The sequence below is a fragment of the Globicephala melas genome, chromosome 19 (assembly GCF_963455315.2).
Source record: "Globicephala melas chromosome 19, mGloMel1.2, whole genome shotgun sequence".
Classification (NCBI taxonomy): Eukaryota; Metazoa; Chordata; class Mammalia; order Artiodactyla; family Delphinidae; genus Globicephala; species Globicephala melas.
The window spans coordinates 7,355,864-7,376,674 of NC_083332.1; the positions used below are offsets into that span (position 1 = coordinate 7,355,864).

Sequence of the window (20,811 nt, forward strand, 5' to 3'; positions counted from 1 at the left end):
TCTAGCTTCGGATTGACAGAGCTGAAGGCCAATCAGCTAGCGCCCACTGGAGCTCGCACCAACAGCCAAGGCGGGGGCGGGGCTGAGCGAACCCTGCACTGTTCACCAATGAGAGACGCGGGAGCCCCGCCCCCGGGCGCAGACCAATGGCGCTGGCCGGGGGGCGGGCACCGCCTCCTGGTGGCCGCAAGGTTTCACTGCAGGAAACCCACTGGGCTCAGTGACGCTGCGGCCGCCTTCGGCCCCGGTTCGAGCGCTCCAGGCGGTAGTGCGGTCGTGCAATAGGAAGCTGAGGGTGGTGCAAGCTTCCCGTCGGGCACCAGCTACCTGGCCCAGCGCCCTGCCCAGTGCATTCCTCAGACACCTCTGGGGCCCCCACCTGTGGCCCCCGGAGCCCTCTAACCGCGTCGGCCATGCCTCTAAACCGCAGTTTGTCCGTGTCCTCACTGCCAGGACTGGAGGATTGGGACGATGAATTCGACCTCGAGAACACAGTGCTCTTTGAGGTGGCCTGGGAGGTGGCCAACAAGGGTGAGCACGCCGGGCGGAGGGACCCGGACGAGAAGGGCAGTCGGGGATGGGGGTAACGAGGCTGCATGGCATGACTCTTGGGTCCTGGGCAAGGAGCCTGTGACTCCTGTGTCCTTGGGGAGGGACTGGAGTTTGTCTCCTGGGCCCTGGAGGGAGGGGATGAGTCGCCTAAGATGAAAGGAGGTTGGAAACCCAGGTCCTGGGTCCTAGGGGTGAGGGGGCTAAAATGAAAAAAGACCAGAGACCTGGGTCCTCAATAGGGAAGGAGATGGGGGGAGGGGTTTTGCACTTCAGAACTGTGGCCCTAGGGGGAAGGGTCTTGGGATGTAACTCCGGATTTGGGAGAGAGCCCACTTGGAGATACGATGCGTGAATCGTGGTGGGAGAATTTGGGGAACTGGTCATTTGAGAGTAAAGATGTTAAGGGGCTGGAGACCCTAATTCTTAGATCCTAGAGTGAGAGAGAGTTAAGGCCTGGATGCCTGGGTTCTGAGGGCCTGAGCTCTGGGTTCTTAGGAGTAGAGGAGCCTGTAGCCTCAGAGACATGCGCGCAGGAATGGGGAAAGGCTGGGAAGTCCTAAGCTGGTCAGGGGCTGGGCCCTGGGTTGGGAGTGGCTGGGGGCCTGGATTTCTGGGTTCTGGGCTCCAAAGGGCCTGAGGTTCTGGGTTTGGAGAAGGCTGGGGCTGGAATCCCAAGAGCTAGTCTAGCTCCACAGAACAAAGGGAGCTGGGATTTTGCTTTGCTGAGTCTTGGGAGAGAAAGGGGAGGTCTGTGAACATGGAGACATGGATCTCCAGGGCCCAGGCTTCAGGAGGTAAGGAGGCTGGAGGCCCAGACTCCTGGGTCTGGAGTGGAGTCATGGGAGGGGCAGGGCCCTGCATGCCTGTGTCCCCATGTAGGGAGAGGGAACTGAGGGACAGGTCGGCAGAGTCCGTGGCGGGTGAGGAATAACAGCTCTGGCTTCTTTGGGGCAACTCCGAGAACCTAAATGAGGCCACGAAGAGGGATTCTCCCTTACTGTGTCCTGGAGCCTGACTGGGAATTTAAATCCAGCTCCTGTAAGCTGGGAACTCAAGAAGCTAGGCCCTAATAACCCTTGTCAGGTTATGTCCTCCTCAGCCCCAGCCCCTAATTCCCTCACACCTAGAAGCCTAGGCCCCCAGCCCCTTCTCTCAGACTCAGCACCCTCCTCCCTTCAAGTCCCGACCCCAGCCCCCTTCTCCCATAGACCCAGGAGTACTGTCCACCACTGCCCTCTCCCCTCCTTCCTCTGACTCTGAAGTGTGGGCTCCCAGGCCCCTTTTCCCTCTGAGCCGGAGGTCCGGGGCTCCCGTGGCCCCACCCCCCACCCCGCCCCAGGCCCCAGATCTGTGGACCTCTGCCCACAGTGGGTGGCATCTACACGGTGCTGCAGACGAAGGCGAAGGTGACAGGGGATGAGTGGGGCGACAACTACTACCTGGTGGGACCGTACACGGAGCAGGGCGTGAGGACCCAGGTGGAACTGCTCGAGCCCCCGACCCCAGCCCTGAAGAGGACGCTGGACTCCATGAACAGCAAGGGCTGCAAGGTGGGACATGGCCCGGCTGAGGGCAGGGTGGGGGCAGCAGCAAGAGAAGGAGCAGGGGATGGACAGCCCCAGGGAGAGAGGGAGGCATGGACAGAAACTCAGGATGGCCCAGCACTTTCCCGGGCAGATATCTGACAGACACTCAGACAGATGCAGGACCCCGTGAAGTGAGTGGGTGAACCCCCAGCTCTAAGACATTGGTGAATGGACTGACAGACAGCAGGTATGAGACAGACTGAAAGATGGTCCCAAGAGGCCAAGATCCTCAGATCCAGAGAGAGGAAAAGAGCTAGATGGACAGCCAGACAAAACCCAGGGGAGGTGGGCTTGGGGTTGAGGCAGGAGGCCAGAGCAGGAGTTCTGGAGCCTGAAGTTCAAATTCGCCTTCTCTGCTTCCTGCCTTGTGACCTTGGCGAATGAACATGCTAATAGCATCCGCTTTATAGGTTTCCTGGGAGGATGAAATAGTTCATAAAAAGTGTTCAGCCCAGGACCTGGCATGCAGTTAGTACTGTCTGTGAGCTCTGAGGTGTTGTCGTGGTTATTATTATCATCATCATTATTACTGAAAGCAGCCACACTTGCAGACTGAGGTGGACAGGCAGGTAATGGAGAGAGGCTGAGTGTTCCAAAAAGTGATGGTGGCCCCAGTGGTTAGAGCAATAGGGAGATAGACAGAGTCCAGATACAGAAAAGAGGTAGCCTGATGTTTTAGAGAGAAGGATCTCGAAGGAGAGAGGAAGATGGAATATTGAGGAAGGGAGGAGAGGTAGGCAGGCAAACCCAGGGGACAGAGTTTTGGATGCGCAGCCAGGAATTAAAAGGAGGAGGGGAGAGTCCCAGGCACCCGCTGAGAATTGAAGGATGAGGACAGAGAGGTGGCTGTCCCCCAGGGAGAGGGCCATAAGGCAGCAGGGCTGAGGTGCAGACATTTGGGTCTGGGAGGGAGAGGTACAATGCTGCCTTCATTCATTCACAGCCTCTGATTTGGGGTGGGGTCTGGAGTCCAGTTAGACGGGACTGTGTCCCTAAGGAACCCTAGGGCGGCCCAGTCCCTCCCCCATGGCAGCTGCTGTCCATGTGCTGGGGGCCTAAGAATAGCCCCCCCAGCAAAAGGGCAGACAACAGCTGGGAGGGGGAGGAGCATAGGGGGTCAGGCGCCTAAAGCCGGGAAAAGCCAGGTTGGGGATGAGTAGGACGGCTTTTCGGCCCAAAATCTGGCAGCAGGCCCAAAATCTGGATCACGGTCTCAGGAGGAAAGCAACAGATCAATGAAACGTGGCAGGGCCAGAAATGCGACCACGAGGCTTAGAAACACAGCAGTGGGTAGAAAAATGTGGCCCCCATGCACGGAAAGTGGGTGGGCAGTGTTAGAAATGAGGCTGCAAAGTACAAGATGGGCCTATGGGCAGAGAAAAGAGGAAGCAGGTGACAAATATATGGCGAAAGGATCAGAAACAAGGGAGCGAGTGGAAGAAGAAGGAGCCAGTACAAGGAGTGAGCGGCAGAAAGGAAAGATAATGGGAGAAAGCAGCATTATGGTTGGTGAGAGAAATGTGGCAGCGAACACAGAAGCAAGGCAGCGAGCTGGAGAAATGATTAGCAGGGTGGAGAAATAAGGCAGTGGGGGCACAGAGACAGGACACGTGCAATGTGGGTTTATAAGTAGAGAAGAGAGGCAACTGTTAGAGAAACTAAGCAAGGGATAGGGAGATGCTGCAGCCGAGATGGGAAAAAATTGTGGTGGGAATAACTAATGGCAAATAGAGAAATAAGGCAGTAGGTGAGAAATTAGCAGCAGATACAGAAACAGAAGGTAGAAGCACTGAGGCCATGAACCCAGACGTCTCCCTGGGGATGGGAGAAACGCAGTTGCTGTGTCCAGAGACAGGTGGCCAAAACCCTAAGCCTCCCTGTGTCCCCCTGCAGGTGTATTTCGGGCGCTGGCTGATCGAGGGGGGCCCCCTGGTGGTGCTCCTCGACGTGGGGGCCTCAGCCTGGGCCCTGGAGCGCTGGAAGGGGGAGCTATGGGACACGTGCAACATCGGGGTGCCCTGGTATGACCGGGAAGGCAACGACGCCGTCCTTTTTGGTTTCCTCACCACCTGGTTCCTGGGTGAGGTAGGCCCCACTGCCAATCCCCTTGTCACTCCTTTCGACCCCAGGCCCAAAATTACAATGGCCATCCGAGGCCAGAGGGTGGCCAGTGTCTCCCAGAGCATTCTGGGAGTTGTAGTCCTTTAAACCGAGGATTAGCTCTGCTCTCTGGCAATATGGACATCCAGGGGCCAAGATTCTTCTTTCCTCAAAGACCCAGTCTCCCAACCCCAGGTTCATTCACTCCAGTCTTCCAAATATAGGAATTCTAAGCCATTAGCTCTTGGGGAGGCTGGCTTGACGGGAGGGCTCACCCCCCCCAGGGAGTTCTGGGAGTTGTAGTTCTCTAATATGGGCGGGACTTGGCTCTCAGATGAGTCCCCGGATGTTTGGGAATCCCCAGCCTATCTGAGAACCAGGAACCGCAATTCGGACCCTCTCTTAGGTTTTAAAAGGCTCAAGAAACTTGTTTCCCATACCCTGGGACAGTTTATGAATTGGCCGCTCCTAGGGCATTCTGGGAGTTGTAGTCCTTCAACCAGTATCCAGTACAGGTCTACTCTTGATTGACATAAAAGGTGTCCAGGAATTGTGTTCAGGACTTGGGGACACTAAAACTTTGGTCTTTCCAATTCAGCCCTTCTGGGACTTCGAAGGTTGGTCAAAAAAACACAGCTCCCATCAGCCTCTGGGAATGAAGTCAGCTAGCTAGTCTGGCTGCCTTAAGGATTTAGAGCTCCTTGTCCCATGGGGATTGCAATGGGTCACCACCCACTCTGTGCGGTTGTGGGGATAGATTGACCTCTCCCCTGCTTCCTCATCCACGTTGGGGATTGCTGGTTGTCTTCACAACACACATGGAGACACATGTGTGTCTCCCTATCCCTATTGCCCCACAGTTCCTGGCCCAGAGCGAGGAGAAACCACATGTGGTTGCACACTTCCATGAGTGGTTGGCGGGCATCGGGCTCTGCCTGTGCCGTGCCCGGCGGCTGCCCGTGGCTACCATCTTCACGACCCACGCCACGCTGCTGGGGCGATACCTGTGTGCTGGTGCCGTGGACTTCTACAACAACCTGGAGAATGTGAGCTGGGAGCATGGCAGATGGGAGTTGCCAATATTTCAGGACAGCCCGAGGCTGTCTGCAAAGCCCAAGGGGATCAAGTTCCCTCTTCCCCCAGGACCCAGGAATCCAAGTCCCCAACCCCCTCCACCCTCAGGCCCAGGAGTCCAGCTTCATGGCCCAATCTCCCCTAAGACCCTGGAGTCTGGACCGCCTGTCTTCTCCCCAGTTCTTCTAACCTGATTGCCCTCCCTCCCTACCCAGTTCAACGTGGACAAAGAAGCAGGTGAGAGGCAAATCTATCACCGCTACTGCATGGAGCGGGCAGCAGCCCACTGCGCTCATGTCTTCACTACCGTGTCCCAGATTACCGCCATTGAGGCTCAGCACCTACTCAAAAGGAAACCAGGTAGGAAATAGGCCTGGGTCTGTAGACGTAAGCGAGGTAGTCTATGCCAAGGCCTGTTGCAATGTTTTTGCTGTAAAGAGCAGAGAACTACAACTCCTAAAATGCCCTAGGTTGGTGACCTGAATATGAGGCTGCCTGGCTGCATGCCCTAGAGGCTAATGGGAAGTGTAGTTTCTTTAATTTCAGAAATGGTAAAATTCTTTTACTGGCTAATGTAGATATTGGTCTTCTGAAAGAGGAAGGAGGTTCCTTGCATTTTGTTTTTGAGAAAAGCAGTGTTGGAACCAGTTATTCTTCCCAAACTATAGCATCCATTCTCATTGGGTATAAGGTGAGAACTATAACTCCCAGAATACCTCTGGCTGTCTAGCTCCTTATATTCCTGGAATTTTGCCCCAGGAGCTGATGGAGGTTATAGTTTTTCACTGATATGCTTTAATTTCTATGATAATAGGAAATGGTTGGGGCCCTAAAAGAGGCTTGAAGATAGAGAAGCAGGATGGGGACATTGACTCATTCCCCCAGCTCAGGGTGGCATAGGGGAAACAAAAGAGCTACAACTCCCAGAAGCCCCGATGTTGCTCTGTTCCCTGTCTGGTTAGCCATTCACAGGGGCTGATGGGAGCAATATTGGGCAAGAAGGTATCTGAGTGGCAGGGCAGCTGGGTCACCACAGGAGCTCACTGGGGAGCTACTGAAACAAAGACATCGTGAAAGGAAAGGGGTCTTTCCTTCATTTATTCATTCAGCCACATTGATCTGAACGAAGAAATGAAGAAATGAAATGTGGGACCTTCTCCCCCAATCCCAGATATCGTGACCCCCAATGGACTGAATGTGAAGAAATTCTCTGCCATGCATGAGTTCCAGAACCTCCATGCTCAGAGCAAGGCTCGAATCCAGGAGTTTGTGCGGGGCCATTTTTATGGGTATGTAGGCCAGATACCTAGGTCTTGAGAGAGAGGGTGGTTGGGAACCCAGACTCCTGGGGCCAGCAGAGGGGACAGCTGAAGACTCAGCCTCTTGAGTTCTTGAGCGCCAGAACAATGGCTGAGTATTTAAGGAAATCCCCATCTAAGGAGAAAAGAACAATTCCCAGGAGTTTCCATGATGCCTCTGTCCTAAGATGTTCTTTGCCCCTGTGGCTTCTGGGGTTTGTAGTTTCAAGGCTGGGGCTAGTGGGTGAGGGTCTTGGCTTCACCCTGTGTTGTGGCTTCTTTAGGCACCTGGACTTCAACTTGGACAAGACCTTGTACTTCTTTATCGCTGGCCGCTATGAATTCTCCAACAAGGGGGCCGATGTCTTCCTGGAGGCCTTGGCCCGGCTCAACTATCTGCTCAGAGTAAGGCCTGGGCTGCAAGGGGACAAGGAGGATGAGAAAATCAGTACATGACTGGGGAGAACGGAGACCTGGGAGGTGGGGGCAGGGAAACCCATGTGTAAAACAGGAGTGTAGGGACCCAGAAAGAAGATCAGAGTCCCCGTGGGAATGGTAGCTCTGTCCTATAATTCTCCTTGACAGTGAGGGGCATGGCAGGGTCCTCGTGGTCTTGGGGGGTGGCAAAGGGTGGGACAGCCTTCTCCCATGTGAGCCTCACACACTCACACGCGCACACACACACACACACACACCCTCCCTTTCCTCTGCCCCAGGTGAATGGCAGCGAGCAGACAGTGGTTGCCTTCTTCATCATGCCAGCTCGGACCAACAATTTCAACGTGGAAACCCTTAAGGGCCAAGCCGTGCGCAAGCAGCTTTGGTCAGCAGCCCTCAGCCCGGCATCCCTGCCGCTCCCACTCCCAGCTGTGTGCTTTGGGTCCCCTGTTTCTCCTGGAGTCTCAGTTTTGTCATCTGTGATATGATCAACCCATCCCCCACCTGATTCCCAGCAAAGTTACTTGCTCCAGATGCCTGCAACTCGGGGGCAGTACGAAGTCGCAGTCGCAGGCAGGACAAGTGTGACAGCATGACCAGGGCTCTGGTATCAAGCTGGCGAGATCCCGCTCATGCCCCTGTCCTGCTCTGGCTTTGTGACTTTAGGCAAACCACTCCCCGTCTTCAAGCCTCAGTTTCCTCATCTGTAAAAAACACCTATTAGCCATCAGCTATTTCTTGAGCTCCTACTGCGTGCCAGGTGCTGTTCTAGGCACTGGGAACACAGCTGTGAGGCAGAAAGATAAAATCCCTGCCCTTACTGTGTTCACGTTCTAGAAAGTTCTATAGAAAGTGCTCTGGCCAAAAAAAAGCAGGACTGGAATATGAGACAGGGTTGTCAGGACAGGCCACACTGAGTAAGTGCCAGCAAGTAGAGACCAAGAGAGGAAACAAGGGAGGAAACCCTATGTGTATCTGGGGAACAGCATTTCAGGCAGAGGGAATGGCAAGTGCAAAGGCCCTGAGGCATGTTTGAGAAACAGCAAGGAAGCCAGCGGGGCTGAAGCAGAGTACCCTAGGGAGATGGGGTAGAAAATGAGGCTAGAGCTACGAGAGGACCATGAACAGAGGAATGTCAATGAAGTTGTAGGGTGGCACTCTTTGCTAGCTTTACTTGTGTCCATACATTTTCCTCTCTCAGAATGTAATTTTCCCTTTTTATAAAATGGGGCTTAGCATCACGACTACCAGGACTAGCCTAAGTCCTAATAATAGCTGACATTTTTGGAAGGCTCACTGTGTGATGGGCACTGTGCACTTTTTGTCATGACCTCATCGAATTCTCACTGCAAACCTTTGAGGTTGCTTCTATTTTTATCCCCATCTGACAGATGAGGCATTGAAGTCAGAGAGGGAAGGCCACCTGTCCCTGGCCGCAGAGCTGATGCAAAGCACAAGGGATCCGAGCCTTCCAGGGCCTATTCCCTGAGTCTCCATCCTCCAGCCAGAAATATCCAGAGCTTCTCTGCTCAGACTTCAACTTCCCAGCTGCCCCAGAAGCCTAACAATAAATGGCAGCTGGTCTATAAGTGATGTTGTCGCTCTGCTCCTTCCAGGGATACGGCCAACACAGTGAAGGAGAAGTTTGGGAGGAAGCTTTATGAATCCTTGCTGGTGTGAGTGTCCCGCCCTCAGCCCTGCATCCTCCTGGGCTCTAAACCCTCTCATCACCCATTCTCAGATGCATCCCACTGCTCACCTTACAGGGGGAGCCTCCCAGACATGAACAAGATGCTGGACAAGGAGGACTTCACTATGATGAAGAGAGCCATCTTTGCCACGCAGGTATGGTTTGGACTCCTGAGTCGAAAGATGGCGATTCCCAGGAGCCCTGGAGGCAGCTTGCCGTGTTAGCTCTGACCCCAGAGATGGCTGGGAGTTCTGCTTTGTTGGCAGTCCTTATTCAAGGAATCAATTCTGAAGTCAGAAGGGTGTGTGTGAGCTGACTGGTAGAACTTGAATTCCCAGAAGCCTTTAGGGCAGCCTGCTTTCCCACAGCTTATTCTGCCACAGAGGCTTCTGGGAGTTGTAGTTTCTTTGAGTCCTTGGGGATCCATGAACAAAAGGTGGAAGGGACCTTGAACTAAAGTCAAGATAGCCACAAAAGGAGAGCTGCAACTCCCAGCTAACCCTGGGCCTTGCTGCAAGCTACCTCCACCTCTTCCCCCAGAGACTGCTGGGAGTGGTAGTTTTGTTGGGCCTCTAGGGATAGAGCCAGGTCAGCTAAAAAAATTATTTCGGGACTTCCCTGGCAGTCCAGGGGTTAAGACTCTGTGCTTCAAATACAGGGGGTGCGGGTTCGATCCCTGGTTGGGGACTAAGATCCCACGTGCCGCATGGTGCGATCAAAGAAGAAGAAAAAACAACAAAAACAACAGTTATTCACTGAAGAACGTTGAAAACTTTCAGCAGCTACTGTTTCTTATCCCACTGGTTGTGTCTTAGCCTCCAAATACCCCTGGGAGTTGTAGCTTCTTTAGATACCTGGGGTTAATCGGATGGGTGGGAAACCTTAGAGAAAATTAGCAGTCACAAAATGAGAACCACAACTCCCAGCAGCCCCCAGGGCTTTCTGCTACCTTGACTCTTCCCTTGCCCCAGAAACTTCTGGGAATTAGAGTTCTTTTATTATCTGGAGTCAAGGGTTTTTTGTACCTATAGTCAGGGTTGGTGATTTCCCCCAATCCTAGGGAATGGAAACCAAGACAGCCAAGTTGCACAAACAAGGTGTGAATTGTTTTTGGCCAAACTATAATTTCCAGTAGTTCCTAAGGCAGTCGTCCTCACTGAGGATGTTTCTGCCATGGGGCTGCTGGGAGTTGTAGTTTCCTGGGCTCCTGGAGTCAGTAAACTGAAGATGAGTAGATCTTTTAATGAGAGGAATAATGGGACAGCTGCAAAGAACTATATATCCCAGCAGCCCCTGGGACTGCTATCACACTAGCTCTGTCTTCCTCCAGTGGCTCTTGGGAATTGTGGTTTCTTTGGGCCTCTTTTGAGGGTGGAGGTGGAGAGAATACAGGATGGAGAGTAAAAGGAACTTGGAGAGAAAGAGATCCAGGATTTTCATAAGAAAACTATAACTTCCGGCAAGCAGCCCCTGAAAGGCACAGCCCCCATCAACTGCTGGGAGTTACAGTCCCTTTGGGTTTCTTTGATGAAAGCCCAGAGTACAGAACAAGATAGCTACAACTCCCTCTAGTCTATGAGGCATGTTAACACTGGCACTGGCTCTGCCTCTAAGAGAGCTGGGATTGTAGTTTCTTTTCGGCTTATGGTGGTTAAAGGGAAAAGAAAACCTTTACAGATAGAGACAAGTAGGAAATCTACAACTCCTGGTAATCTCTTGGGTTTGTTGCTCCACAACCTGATGGGAATTGTCTCCTTAGATCCCCAGGATGAGCATGGCTCATGGGGAAGTAGGAAGCCCTCTGTCCCTTCCCTGACCCCCCCACCCCACTTGTGGCCCCTACAGCGGCAGTCTTTCCCTCCTGTGTGCACCCACAATATGCTGGACGACTCCTCAGATCCTATTTTGACCACCATCCGCCGAATTGGCCTCTTCAATAGTAGTGCCGACAGGGTCAAGGTGAGGGCACTGGCCAGGGTGGGTTGGGCATGGCTGGGGGGGGGTGCTGGGGAGGGCGGTGATATGGGGGCTGGAGCCTGAGCCTCACATTCCCCATCTCCCCTGTATGTCAAAGGATTGCAATGTTTAGAAAGAACCTTTGCTTCTGAGGCAGACTTGGATTCCAGTCTTTGTCCTGACACTGTCTTGTATGGCTTTAGACAACTTTTTCATCCTCTCTGGGATCCCCAGGGAGTAGCTAAATAAGGTGCTCGGGCTGAGCCCTTGTTTTCCACTGCCAGGTGATTTTTCACCCGGAGTTCCTCTCCTCCACGAGCCCCCTGCTCCCTGTGGACTATGAGGAGTTTGTCCGCGGCTGCCACCTGGGCGTCTTCCCCTCCTACTATGAGCCTTGGGGCTACACACCAGGTGAGTTCAGCGTCTGGCGTGATCTCAGCACAAGGGACTGGCCCTTCCTGAGCTCCAGACTCCTCCTTTGCAAAACAGGAACAATGGAAACAAGTCTGTTCATGTGTTTTTGTGACACAGTAGCTCATGTGAGTAACTAGAGGGCTGATGTCAGAGTTCACACGTGATTTCTCCCAATTTGCTACTGTTTGGTTCCCCAAAACAACAACAGCTAAATGCACAGCTTCTTCTCTAACAATCAAGCTACTTTCATATGTTTTTAAGGCAAAATAAATACCACATTTGCTGTAATATTTCTTAAATGATGAGTGATTTGACAAGTTTGCCAGTTTCATCCACGGTTAAAATGGTGCATAGGTCTTGTGTGACCAGCTCCAACCCTATTTTTCCCATAAGCCTTGTTATATGTAGTGCCAACTTTTGCAGCTTACAGAGGTTTTTAGAAACACTTATATAAAAATTATAATAAACTCCTTGAAGCATTTCTCAGCGTTATTTAAGGGAGTAAGCGAGGTGTAGTAGGTGCTCTGTACACAGTGATAGTAATAATGAGAGACCTTGTCTTACCTCTTGTCAAAACAGACTATAAAGCTATGACAACCAAAACAGTGCAGTCTGGCACAAAAAAGTGTCTTACAGGTCATGAGGATAAATTAAAATGGTAGACATTGGCCCAGAATACCGTGCTCAATAAATTAGCATCCTTATTACCCAATTATGGACTCTTCCTTACCCTGAGGCCTTGGGGCAAATGAATTCCCTTTTCTGAGCCTAGTAGCTTCCCCTCTAAGGAATAGGGACTATCATACTTCAATGCACAGCCTAATTTGTCTGGTTCCTGACTTGCGCGGCACAGCGCCCGGCTCTTATTAAAGGCGCCGATAGAGGGCGCCATTGGGGCTTTCACTGGGATTTAAGGCAATAAAGAGGGGCAAGCTAAGCGGACCTTTCTCACGCCTTCCCGCAGCTGAGTGCACGGTTATGGGTATCCCCAGTGTCTCCACCAACCTTTCTGGTTTCGGCTGCTTCATGGAGGAACACATCGCAGACCCCTCAGCTTACGGTCAGCGCCCAGAATGAGAGCCGGGACTCTTGGATCCTGGGAAGGAGGGGCGTGGTCTCTTGGGTCACTAAGAGAGGAGGGGGTGGACTCCTGAGTCCCAGTGGGAGGAGGCGTCCTGGTGTCTGCAGAGTCCCAGAGACAATGAAGGTTTCCCCAATCTGTTTTCTGAGACTCTTCCTGGCCCCGACAGGCATCTACATTCTGGACCGGCGTTTCCGAGGCCTGGATGATTCTTGCTCGCAGCTCACCTCCTTCCTCTACAGTTTCTGCCAGCAGAGCCGGCGGCAGCGCATTATCCAGCGGAACCGCACGGAGCGCCTCTCCGACCTTCTGGACTGGAAATACCTAGGCCGGGTATAATTCCCCTCCCTGTCCTCTGCTGTGAATAAGTCACTTACGGCTCTGGGTCTCTGATTCCCCGTGCCTCGAAAGCTGGCGCAAAGGGCATGGTCTCTTCCTATTTGTAACGCTTGCTGTCCCTTTAAGAAAAGAATCAACTTTCAGACTGGAAGACCACCGAGGTGGGAAGTTCTCTATTTGCATAAGGGTGCGGCCAAAGAGGTACCTGACTGGAGAATTCCGCCCCTGTTAAAGGAGTGTGGCTCAGAGACTGTCCATTCACAGCTCCGCTTATCTACATAAGGGGTGGAGCCTGAAAGATGGATGATTAGCAGAGGGGCCAACTGGAAACCACCGCAGGTTGTGCTCATCTGCATAAAACGTGTAACCAGGCTTCACCCCACCTCCAAACCTGCTGGGGGCGGGGTCAGGCTCCTGCCCCCTGATGCCCACTCCTCTTCTTTCCCCCCAACAAGTACTACATGTCTGCGCGCCACATGGCGCTGGCCAAGGCCTTTCCAGAACAGTTCACCTACGAGCCCCACGAGGCTGATGCGGTAAGTGGATCCGGGGTCTCTCTAGGGGGGGCCAGGAGCTAGAAGGGTGGGGTGAAGTAGGGTGTCCCTCCTGGAGTTGCAAGGCCTCAAGGACGCTGGACGCCCAGGCAGGCTGCAGAGGCCTCTGCTCACTATGCGGTTTGTGCCCACACCTCCGTACGCAGACCCAGGGCTACCGCTACCCGCGGCCAGCCTCAGTGCCACCATCGCCCTCACTGTCGAGACACTCCAGCCCGCACCAGAGCGAGGATGAGGAGGAGCCCCGGGACGGACCACCCGATGAAGATGGCGAGCGCTACGACGAGGACGAGGAGGCTGCCAAGGACCGGCGCAATATCCGCGCCCCGGAGTGGCCGCGCCGCGCCTCCTGCACGTCCTCAACCGGCGGGAGCAAGCGCGGCTCGGTGGACACAGCGCCCTCCAGCTCAGTCAGCACCCCCAGCGAGCCCCTCAGCCCCGCCAGCTCCCTGGGCGAGGAGCGCAACTAAGTCCCCTGACCCGCACTCCCCTGCCAACCCTGCCTCCCTTATCTTGAGGGTGGATGCAGAATGGCGCTGTCCCTAAACTCCACTCCAGATCCCTAGCCCTCTGTGGGGTCCACAGCCCTACCCCCTCCGCCATACACTCCAGCCCCTCTAGCTCCTCTCTCGAAATCCCAAACACTCCAGAATCCTCAACGCCGTGCCTTTCTTGGGTTCCAGAATGCATAATCTGTGCCCTGGAGTCCCCCAGGCCATCCCAGAGGCCAGGAATCTGCCATTATCCTGCCGTGGTGCCAGAGGTTTTCAGAAACCTGCTCTGTTGCCTTCTATGCTGGGGCTCCTTGAGCCCCTTGCGGCTTGCTAATTTTACAGCATACAGAGCCTGCCATGCCCAGGCCTGGCCCGGGGCCACCAAGCACTGGAAACCACGTGCAGTCCGTGCTAATGAGACAATCAAGTCCAGAGCTGGGGCACTTTCAGGGACTTAATGCAGGTTAAGTCCAGAACTCGGGCTCCAGGCCAGTGCACTCGTGTTTACTGTGATTTAGCCCTCCCTGGGGTGTCCGGCTCTGCCTGGAGGATCCCTCCACCCCTGCTCCCTTCTTCCTCTGCACTTTGGCCAAGCAAGTGGGGGCAGAACCACTTGGTTTCTCATTCCTACTGGAGAACAAGCTGTCTTGGTCTAGATGCCTTTCTGGACCAGACCCTACTCCTTCTTCCCTGAGTCTGAACTCTTCCCCATATCTCTAAACTCCTGCGCCCTACAGGGAATCCCTCTGCTGAGGACAACTGGCTGTCTTCCCCAGTACCTGCACACATAACCCCCAACCGCTAGACCCACCATGAAACCACTGGATTCTAGGTCCCAGCTGCCAAATTTAGAACCTTACCACTTTGCTGCAACCTGGTCCCTTCCCTCTGGTCTAGAACTCAGCCCACTGGATTCTAGAACCTCCATATTTACCTCGAGGCTCTTCCATCCCTAAGCTGTGCCCTGCCCCCAGCTTTGGTGAAAGGGAGGGGCCCCTCACGTGTGCTGTGCTGTGTCTGCTGCCCTTGGTTTGCAATTGGGAGGGGGGAGGGCAGAAAGGGTGTGATTGAAGTGTGTCCAGAGATGAAAAAATACATCTATATTTAAGAATCTCAGGTCTAGTCTGACCGGAGGGCTTGGTGGGCCTCAATCCTGGCCCCACCCTCCTCTTCCTTCCCTCTTCACCTCTTGATTCCTCCCTTTGCCCACTGCTGGGTCCCGGTTCTCTTGTCTCATTCTACTGTCTTAGAGACTTGGATTGCCACTGGATTCCAGTGTTATTTCAAAGGAAGGCAACTCTCTTGTTTTTGACTCGACTTGCAAGTGGCAAAGTTGCCTCAGGCTCTTAAATTCCTCAGTAGCGCTAGCCATATGCAAGGGCTCAACAGCCACTGTGGCCACACGTGGCCCATGGCTACCCTATTGGACAGCACAGATACAGAACACTTCCATCACTGCAAAAAGTTCTGTTGGACAGCACTGGCTTAGAGCATGTTTCTAGCACTCTGGAAAAAAATCTTTTTCTCCTTTCAGTTCTAATCGTCCCTAGGCTACACGTGCATCTCTGAATCGATCGCTTTTCAGGGGAGTAGAAAGCTCTGAATTTGGATGTGTGATCATCTCTCTGTTAGCCGCAGTGTTTGTGACACCCGGGTCCCCTCCCCCACCAGTTACCAGCAGGAGAGGCATGGTGCTGAGCAGCCGTTTCCTCTTAGATTCAGCTACCAGAAATAGGATGGGGTGGGGGGGTCAGAGCTGGCATCGTTTTATTGCTTGGACCCAGCAGCTGCTTACATCATCTTCAAGCTTCTTCAGTTCCCATTTGGATAATTTCACATCCCATTTCTGTCTGTGCTGAGCCCTGAACCCCCTAGCTCAGCACCTCTTTCACATCATGTGCCCTCAGCAGCTCAGACCCACTAGCCAGTTTCTACCTATTATGTGCCTTGAATTCCACACCTGTAACAAACAGCCTTTGGAGGTCAGACCTGGGTGTGCCTCCCGGTTACCATGGGTAATTTACACAGTTTGTCTCAACTTACCCATGTGAAGGAGCTCACATTTCTACTTAGCCTCCCAGAATTGAGGCAGAGTACTTTCAGAGCTTGGCAAGTGCCTAGCAACATAACTCATGTGAACCGGTTTCTCATTACTGATCTCCTTAACAGCTGTCTGCTTCCAGCTAGCAACCCCAGGTTTTATTAGACTCTCCCTGGAGTCTGGGCTCTACCATCTTAGGAGGGGCAGTTAACAGCCTGGCAAAGCAGAAAACCCACTACAGCAACATCCCACAGGTGTTATTATGTCTTAGAAGTAGAGCGCCAAACTCCTCTCTCCCTGCCAGCCCAATGCAGCCAGAAGCCTTGTGAAAACAGATCCCACCTTTTTTCCCAGGATACACACATAAAACCACTAGCTGCTGCAAAAAGCTTTATTGTTTCCATTTGGTCCAAGGCTTGGGAGAGGGCTCCAGTGTGGTTAACAAGCTGCCTACTGGCTGCAGAGAGGGGCTTCAGGCAGAAGCCCTGACACCAGAGGGGCTCCTCAAAGGCCACTGGGCTCCGGAGGCTCCTAATCATGCTTGAGGGTGAGCCTTTCGAAGAGATACTCGCCCAGCCCAGCCTGGGGACCAGCCAGCCTGCGGAGGTTGGTCAGGTGGTCACCCATCTTCTTGATGAGTTTCACCTCCTCATCTAGGAAGTGGCTCTCCAGGAAGTCGCAGAGCTGAGTGATAAAAGAGAAAATGTTGCCACGTACAGATCTAACAATGTGACAGATGGGGGAAGGAGGATCAGAAGGAAATCTGCCCAATCAAATGAGGCCAATGCTTCGTATGTAAGCATCATTCCAGGGAAGGTCTCATAGACATGACTGGAGATACTTACGTGGGGGTCTGCGCGGGCACAAGCCAGGGCATGCAGATCCAGAAGGGCCTCGTTCAGGTTCTTCTCCATTTTAATGGCGGCTTCCATAGCGTCCTGAGTTTTACCCCACTCATCTTGAGATGGCTTCTATACCGAAAACAAACGGCTCAGTACTAGCCACATACTCTGGAAAGGACTACAAACTAATTTTCCAGTAGTTGCGAGAGTAGAGGGCTTAATCGGAAAAAAACGTCTAAGAGTTTGTATCTATCATTCCCCAGTGTCCTATAACTACACGTCCCAGGATACTACACGCTGCGCTCTAGACCGCCACGTCTTGGGAGAACTGGGTGCGCCTCGATCTCCAGCTGTAATAACCCACAAAAGACTGAACTCAATCTCCGAGAGGCCTACGCGGTGCCTAAACCAATACAGTCAAGGGGCCTCTAGTGCAGGGACTGTTGGGAGATGTAGTCCAATGCCCACACACTATTTACCTGCACGTCCTGGAAGAGGGCGCGGCCGCCGCGTTGGTTTTGCATTTTCAAGAGACGCTTGGCGCCCTCGTGCTTCTCTTCGGCCAATTCGCGGAAAAAGTGGCGCACGCCCTCCAGAGCCACATCGTCGCGGTCGAAATAGAAGCCCTGCGGGAAGAGATGGCGGGAACAATGGTTAGCAGGAGGCGAGGCCAGGCATGCGGACTCCGCCTCCGACTATCCAACAGGACAAAGAAGGCCAGCGCGTGCGCAGAGGGCCGGAGGTGCGCAGCTGAGGGGAACTTGGGCTGGGGGCGTCCTGGGGACCCTCACCAGAGAGAGGTAGGTGTAGGAGGCCCGCAGATGCATGTTGACCAGGCGGTTGACGGCGGCCTCCACCTCGGTGGAATAATTCTGACGAATCTGGGAGCTCATGGTTGATCGGTAATAAGGAGTTCGGCTCAAAAAATGGTGTTGGCTGGTCCCGGTGACCGAGGACAGCTGAGTGGCTGACTCCGAAGGTTGGAGGGTGGATAGATGAGTGGGACTCCGAAGGTTGGAGGGTGGTCGGAGGCTGGAAGAAAGGGCGACCCTGGGTCTGTTCCGTCCAAACACTGTTGAAGCAAGAGACAGATCCGGGGAACCGCCGAGCGCAATGGAAACTGCTGTGGCCAAGGCGGCTTATTTTATAGTGCGCAGGCCTTCGGAAGTGGGACGGCCAGGGAGAGCAATCGGCCAATCTGCGGTGGTGGGAGGCGGGGCCTGGAGCCCACGCGTGACCAATCAGGAGCATATAGGACTCCTAGACACACACCGCGCGCCCCCCGGAGGTGGGGAAGTCACGCGCCTGTAGGCGACGGCTGTTGTGAAATGGGGAATGGGGGGTGGGGGTTTTCGCGGGATGCAACAGCTCTGGGGCTAATTCTGTGAAGTCAAGGGATTCTGGGGGGGGATGGGGAGGGAGACTCTCTAGTAGGTGAAAGATTAATGAAGACACTGGGAACCCTGGAAAATAATCATTCCTGGGTCCTGGGGGTGTCTCAGGAAAGTAGATCGGATTCTGGTGCTGTGTCAGGGCACGGGCTTTACTGGAACCCTGGGGGCGTTCCTCAGAGGTGCAGAAACCTCCAGATGACTGGGGTTTGCGCTGGGAGATAAGGGGGTACCCGGATCATTGAGAAGTTTGGAAGGCTGTGAGATGATATTTCTGGAACCTTGGGTCTCTCTCTGGGAGGACCTGGAGCCTTGGGGTTCAAAGGTGGGGGGAGTTTCTGTAGCTTTAGAGTTCACAGTGGAAGTCCATATTTTTCTGGAAACTTCCCCCGGGGGGGGGTAGGGCGATCTTTAGGCCCTTGAAGTGATCTGCGAGATTAAAAGGACAGTTGTAGAGCCCTGCTGTTCAGCTCCGGAGTGGGGCAGAGGGATGTTTCCAGAAGCCTAGTAGGGGCTTTTTAAAGAGGTCAGGGGTCTTGGAGAGCCTTTTGGAGCGCTCGAAAGATTGTCTGAGCCCCTTGGAATACCTAGGGGCTATTTTAGGGGCTCGCTTTTTCTGGAAGCTGAGATGGGGAGGGGTGAAATGACACTGGAGTTTTGGGGGTCCCTCTGAGGCTGCACTTCGTGGAGATGACTTTGAAGGCAGCCAGAGACTGGGAATTCTTTTTGACGCTGAAGCAGCCTCGCTGAAATTGTCCCTGTCTTGCCTGACGCATGCTCCTTCAAGATCACGGAGAAGTACTGAGTCCTGGTGAAACAAGGAGGGTCTGGGGACCTACGGATGGGATGTCTGTCTTTAACCAATGGACATTTGTAAAGTGTGTCTGGTCCAGGCTGGTGCCTGGGTGGCAGAGCTGGCTGACGGAGCCCTCCAGGAGCTCCCATTGTGGTTGTTTGCGGGGAAGGAGAAACAAAGACAGGACTTTGACCCTCTTTCAGTGCCCTAATGGAGGCAGCTGTCCGGCTGGGGCAGGAAAGCTGAAGCCGCTGGGGCGTTGGGAGCAGAGGTCAGGGCTCACCTTGCAGAGAAGCCTCCCCAAGCAGCCCGGGCAGGGTACTCCCTGATCAAGGGGACGCCAGTCAGGCTGGTATCTGGGGTCCTCAAGTGGTGTCTGGGCCAGTGCCAGGAGAGCAGCCGTGCTGAGTCATGCTGAACTCAGCTCTGGAAGGGGCTCCCGCAGAGGGGCGGGGTGGAGCCCGCTCGCTGACCTCATCTACTTTGGGTGGACTGCAGTCTGCCTGGGACCCGGGGAACTAGGCCTGGCTGGGCCCCAAGTCTGGCCCCCTCCCCCAAGGTGCCACCTCGAGTGCTTTGTCAAGGCACTGTCTTTTTAGTTCCCTTGATGGTTTCCCTGGGCTCCCGCCTGTGGCCATATTGTCCCCTCTCTCTGGGTGGTGACTCAGTCTCCCCTCACTTCTGTCTTATCTGCCATCTCTCCCCTGACTGGCCGTCTCTGGGGCAAGCCTCTGGGGGAGGGGCAGTTGCCCCAGGCACACAGTCACAATGGGGTCTGAGTTACTCATTCACCAAATTTCAAACCTCAGCCCAAAGACCTTTAGCCTGGGAAAGGAGAGGTGACCTGGGAAGTGCTCACAGGTGGAGGGAGAGGAAGGGGTGAGATAAAGATTATCTGAAGGTGGGGGGAATCAGGGGGGATAGGAGAAGACAAGTGACCCAGGGAAACAGGGAGAGAGAGAGACAGGGGGACAGAAAGACCCAGAGAGGGACAAAGAGACAGGAACAGAGACAGAGAAGGGGACAGAAGGACCCAGAGAGAGGGGGATGGAGAGCCAGAGGGGTGGGACTTCCCTGGTGGTGCAGTGGTTAAGAATCCGCCTGCCAGTGCAGGGGTCACGGGTTCGAGCCCTGGTCGGGGAATATCCCACATGCCGCAGAGCAACTAAGCCCACGAGCCACAACTACTGAGCCCGCCTGCCCTTGGGCCTGCGTGCCTCAACTACTGAAGCCCGCGCGCCTAAAGCCCATGCTCCGCAACAAGAGAAGCCCAGGCACCGCAATGAAGAGTAGCCCCCGCTCACCGCAACTAGAGACAAAAAAAGCTGCGCATAGCAACGAAGACCCAACGCGGCCAAAGAAAGACAGCCAGAGAGGTGACAACCAACTGTGACTCTCCGAGTGACCTTATTCTCTGTGATTCCCTTTTCTGATTCTCCTTCTTTGGCTCAATCTACTGTGCCTCTTTGTGAGCGCAGCATCTTCCCAGGGGGCTGCCCCTCTCCTGGAGGGCCCTTCCCATTTACGGGGCCAGACCCTAGACTCCTCCTCCTTCTCCAGCCCCTCCCTCCACAACCTGTCAGTCTCCAGCCTGTGTGTCTCCTCTGCAACCACACAGCTCAAGCTCAGGCCTCCCCTGGAGTCCTCCCTTGGACCCTCTCTCCAGCCTCCTCAGCCTTCCAGCCTCCAGGGGCTTCCCCAAAAGGCTCCAGCGCCCTCCCCTGCTTTCCTAGTCCTCCCGAGGTCTGCCCCCCTCCAGCTTCTTCCCCATTTCTCCACCTCAGTAAATGTGCAACTTCCTGTGGTCCCATATGGTGGAAGCTTCCAGGCCCTAGTTCCCAGGGTCCAGGAGGCTGCTTTGCACCCTGCTACCCTGATATCCACACCCCACCCCCGCCCCAGCCCCCTCTGCCGGGTTTGGGCCTGGCACAGTGCTGCCTCTAACACAATACCCTAGGCTGTGACACATGAGTCATGTGATCTCGAGTCACCTCGGTTCCCCTCAGGACTGTGGGCTCCTTAAGGGCAGGGCCAAGACTTAACTCACCACCTACCCATAGAGGGCACCAGGCAACCTCAGAATAAGATGGGTCAGCACGTGAAGCCTGGTCTCCTGCGACAGCCAGGAAGTGGGCCCAGTGACTCAGACTCTGAAAGTGTGGCCC

At 54.2% G+C, this 20,811-nt stretch overlaps 2 protein-coding genes across 4 annotated transcripts; one reads left to right on the top strand and one right to left on the bottom strand.

Moving 5' to 3' along the window:
- The first annotated feature begins 217 nt into the window (after positions 1-217).
- Positions 218-16,890, top strand: GYS1 (glycogen synthase 1). Of its 3 annotated transcripts, XM_030873615.3 has the most exons (16): positions 218-531; positions 1,921-2,102; positions 4,032-4,223; positions 5,099-5,284; positions 5,528-5,672; positions 6,484-6,601; positions 6,895-7,015; positions 7,327-7,433; positions 8,665-8,724; positions 8,815-8,893; positions 10,584-10,697; positions 10,979-11,105; positions 12,073-12,168; positions 12,359-12,522; positions 12,984-13,064; positions 13,229-16,871. In XM_030873615.3, exons 1-16 carry the CDS (start codon positions 414-416, stop codon positions 13,550-13,552), a joined length of 2,214 nt encoding a protein of 737 aa, XP_030729475.2. In that variant the 5' UTR covers positions 218-413; the 3' UTR covers positions 13,553-16,871. The 3 variants fall into 3 exon arrangements, with proteins under 3 accessions (XP_030729475.2, XP_030729477.2, XP_030729476.2); XM_030873617.3 differs by lacking the exon at positions 1,921-2,102 and having other exon boundaries at positions 13,229-16,881; XM_030873616.3 differs by lacking the exons at positions 6,484-6,601; positions 7,327-7,433 and having other exon boundaries at positions 13,229-16,890.
- On the bottom strand, positions 15,995-17,589 carry FTL (ferritin light chain). Its single transcript, XM_030873622.3, has 4 exons — positions 17,251-17,589; positions 16,939-17,085; positions 16,463-16,588; positions 15,995-16,301 (listed from the first exon to the last, which is right to left on the bottom strand). Exons 1-4 carry the CDS (start codon positions 17,350-17,352, stop codon positions 16,149-16,151), a joined length of 528 nt encoding a protein of 175 aa, XP_030729482.3. The 5' UTR covers positions 17,353-17,589; the 3' UTR covers positions 15,995-16,148.
- Between the last annotated feature and the right edge of the window lie 3,222 nt (positions 17,590-20,811).

Excerpts from the sequence above, each read along its gene's own strand:
- GYS1 (XM_030873615.3), top strand. The coding sequence starts at position 414 with ATGCCTCTAAACCGCAGTTTGTCCGTGTCCTCACTGCCAGGACTGGAG. Across the intron at positions 4,224-5,098 it reads CCACCTGGTTCCTGGGTGAG|TTCCTGGCCCAGAGCGAGGA; the intron begins GTAGGCCCCACT and ends ATTGCCCCACAG. Across the intron at positions 5,285-5,527 it reads TCTACAACAACCTGGAGAAT|TTCAACGTGGACAAAGAAGC; the intron begins GTGAGCTGGGAG and ends CTCCCTACCCAG.
- FTL (XM_030873622.3), bottom strand. The coding sequence starts at position 17,352 with ATGAGCTCCCAGATTCGTCAGAATTATTCCACCGAGGTGGAGGCCGCC. Across the intron at positions 16,589-16,938 it reads CCCTCTTCCAGGACGTGCAG|AAGCCATCTCAAGATGAGTG; the intron begins GTAAATAGTGTG and ends TTTTCGGTATAG. Across the intron at positions 16,302-16,462 it reads GTGCCCGCGCAGACCCCCAC|CTCTGCGACTTCCTGGAGAG; the intron begins GTAAGTATCTCC and ends TTTATCACTCAG.